Raw genomic sequence first — 1,436 nt, forward strand, 5'->3', positions numbered from 1 at the left:
AGGGTTTCTCTGTGTAGCCCTGGCTGTCCTGGACCTCACTTTGTAGACCAGGCTGGCCTCGAACTCAGAAATCCGCCTGCCTCTGCCTCCCGAGTGCTAGGATTAAAGGCATGCGCCACCATGCCCGGCTGTGCACTTCCCATTCTTAACTTGCTGTTAGTGATGCTAGGATATGCTGTACTCACGGAGTGCAGCATCATTTATATATGAACACACCAAAGCCTTAGAAGACACATTGGAGTGAAGAGGTGCAGAAATGTACAGCAGTTTAAGGTGGAGATGATTTGATGGTGAGAATCATCATCATTGTTAGGGGTGAGGACACATCTGAGAAGAAAAAGTCAGCTTCACATCAGGGCCATCCCTTTATGCTTCTAAACCTTTAAAGGAAAATGGGAGCCATCCTTAGTAAACAAAAGAGGGAAAATGGAGTGTACTACAAATTACAACCCCATAGCTGTCATTGCTGGGTTTGGTGTGTACATCCACAGCCTCTGTCTGATTACCAAGATTTATGTGCTGTGCATCTCTCCCCTCCCCTCACTGAAATGCCTGCTTGCCTGTGCTTCTTACAGTCTACCCTTTTATATAAGAGGTCTATGTGTTTTCCTGCCCCAGAGCATCAGCGAGAGAAAGGCTTTGACTGTGTTGATTTGCTGTTGCTGCCGTGCCTTGGGTTGCACTTGACTCTTTTGTATCAATTAAAAAGATTGATGTGTAATGCTTTGACAGAAAGCAGTAACATGAGGAGAAGCTGTTCATAATTTTACATCTTTAAATTTAATATTAAGATAAATGACATTTTTAAACACTTCTACTTAGAATTTTGTGGAGTGAGCAGTGAAACGGGACAATATAAAGATTGTTTTCTTGCTTGAAGGGTTTCATCGGTTCTCCTGGAGAGGTGGGACAGCTGGGACCTGAAGGAGAAAGGGTGAGGTTATTTCCTTCAAATATTATGTCTGAAGCGTTCTCCTGGTGATCTCATGGGAAACTCATATATCAGGAAAAAATTCGTACTGAATTAGCAATTAAGCCTAGGCTAAGAGAAATCACCTGTAGAAATAGGATTTGGCTTCTATAAATTCTAATGAAGTTTTTGTAGGAAATATCATATGACCATATCCAGTTAGAGTTTTTAAATTTAATCTTTTAAAGTACATGTTAAAATATGAAGATAAGGCTATGTGTTACTAGGCCTAGACCTGATGAATTTCTTCCTCTCTGGGGATCATAAATGACTGTAAGTCAAGGTGATCATATTAAGAAGGGTGCTTTTGATATCAATTAATAGATACTCAAACTCAAAGTGGATTGAAGTGGGAAAAATTAAGAATAATGATGGGAATAGTACATGATTTACCAAATTCTGTCTGTCTCTCTCTCTCTCTCTCTCTCTCTCACACACACACACACACACACACACACACACACAC

At 40.7% G+C, this 1,436-nt stretch overlaps 1 protein-coding gene across 2 annotated transcripts in view; it reads left to right on the plus strand.

The window, feature by feature from the left end:
* Positions 1-1,436, plus strand: part of Col24a1 (collagen type XXIV alpha 1 chain) — a 265,128-nt gene that overhangs the window by 48,377 nt on the left and 215,315 nt on the right. For both annotated transcript variants that reach the window (XM_021158013.2, XM_021158014.2), the window contains exon 11: positions 881-934. In XM_021158013.2, the coding sequence (XP_021013672.1) occupies positions 881-934 (54 nt within the window). The remainder of the gene's footprint in view (positions 1-880; positions 935-1,436) is intronic.

This window comes from Mus caroli, chromosome 3 (assembly GCF_900094665.2).
Source record: "Mus caroli chromosome 3, CAROLI_EIJ_v1.1, whole genome shotgun sequence".
NCBI classification, from domain to species: domain Eukaryota; kingdom Metazoa; phylum Chordata; class Mammalia; order Rodentia; family Muridae; genus Mus; species Mus caroli.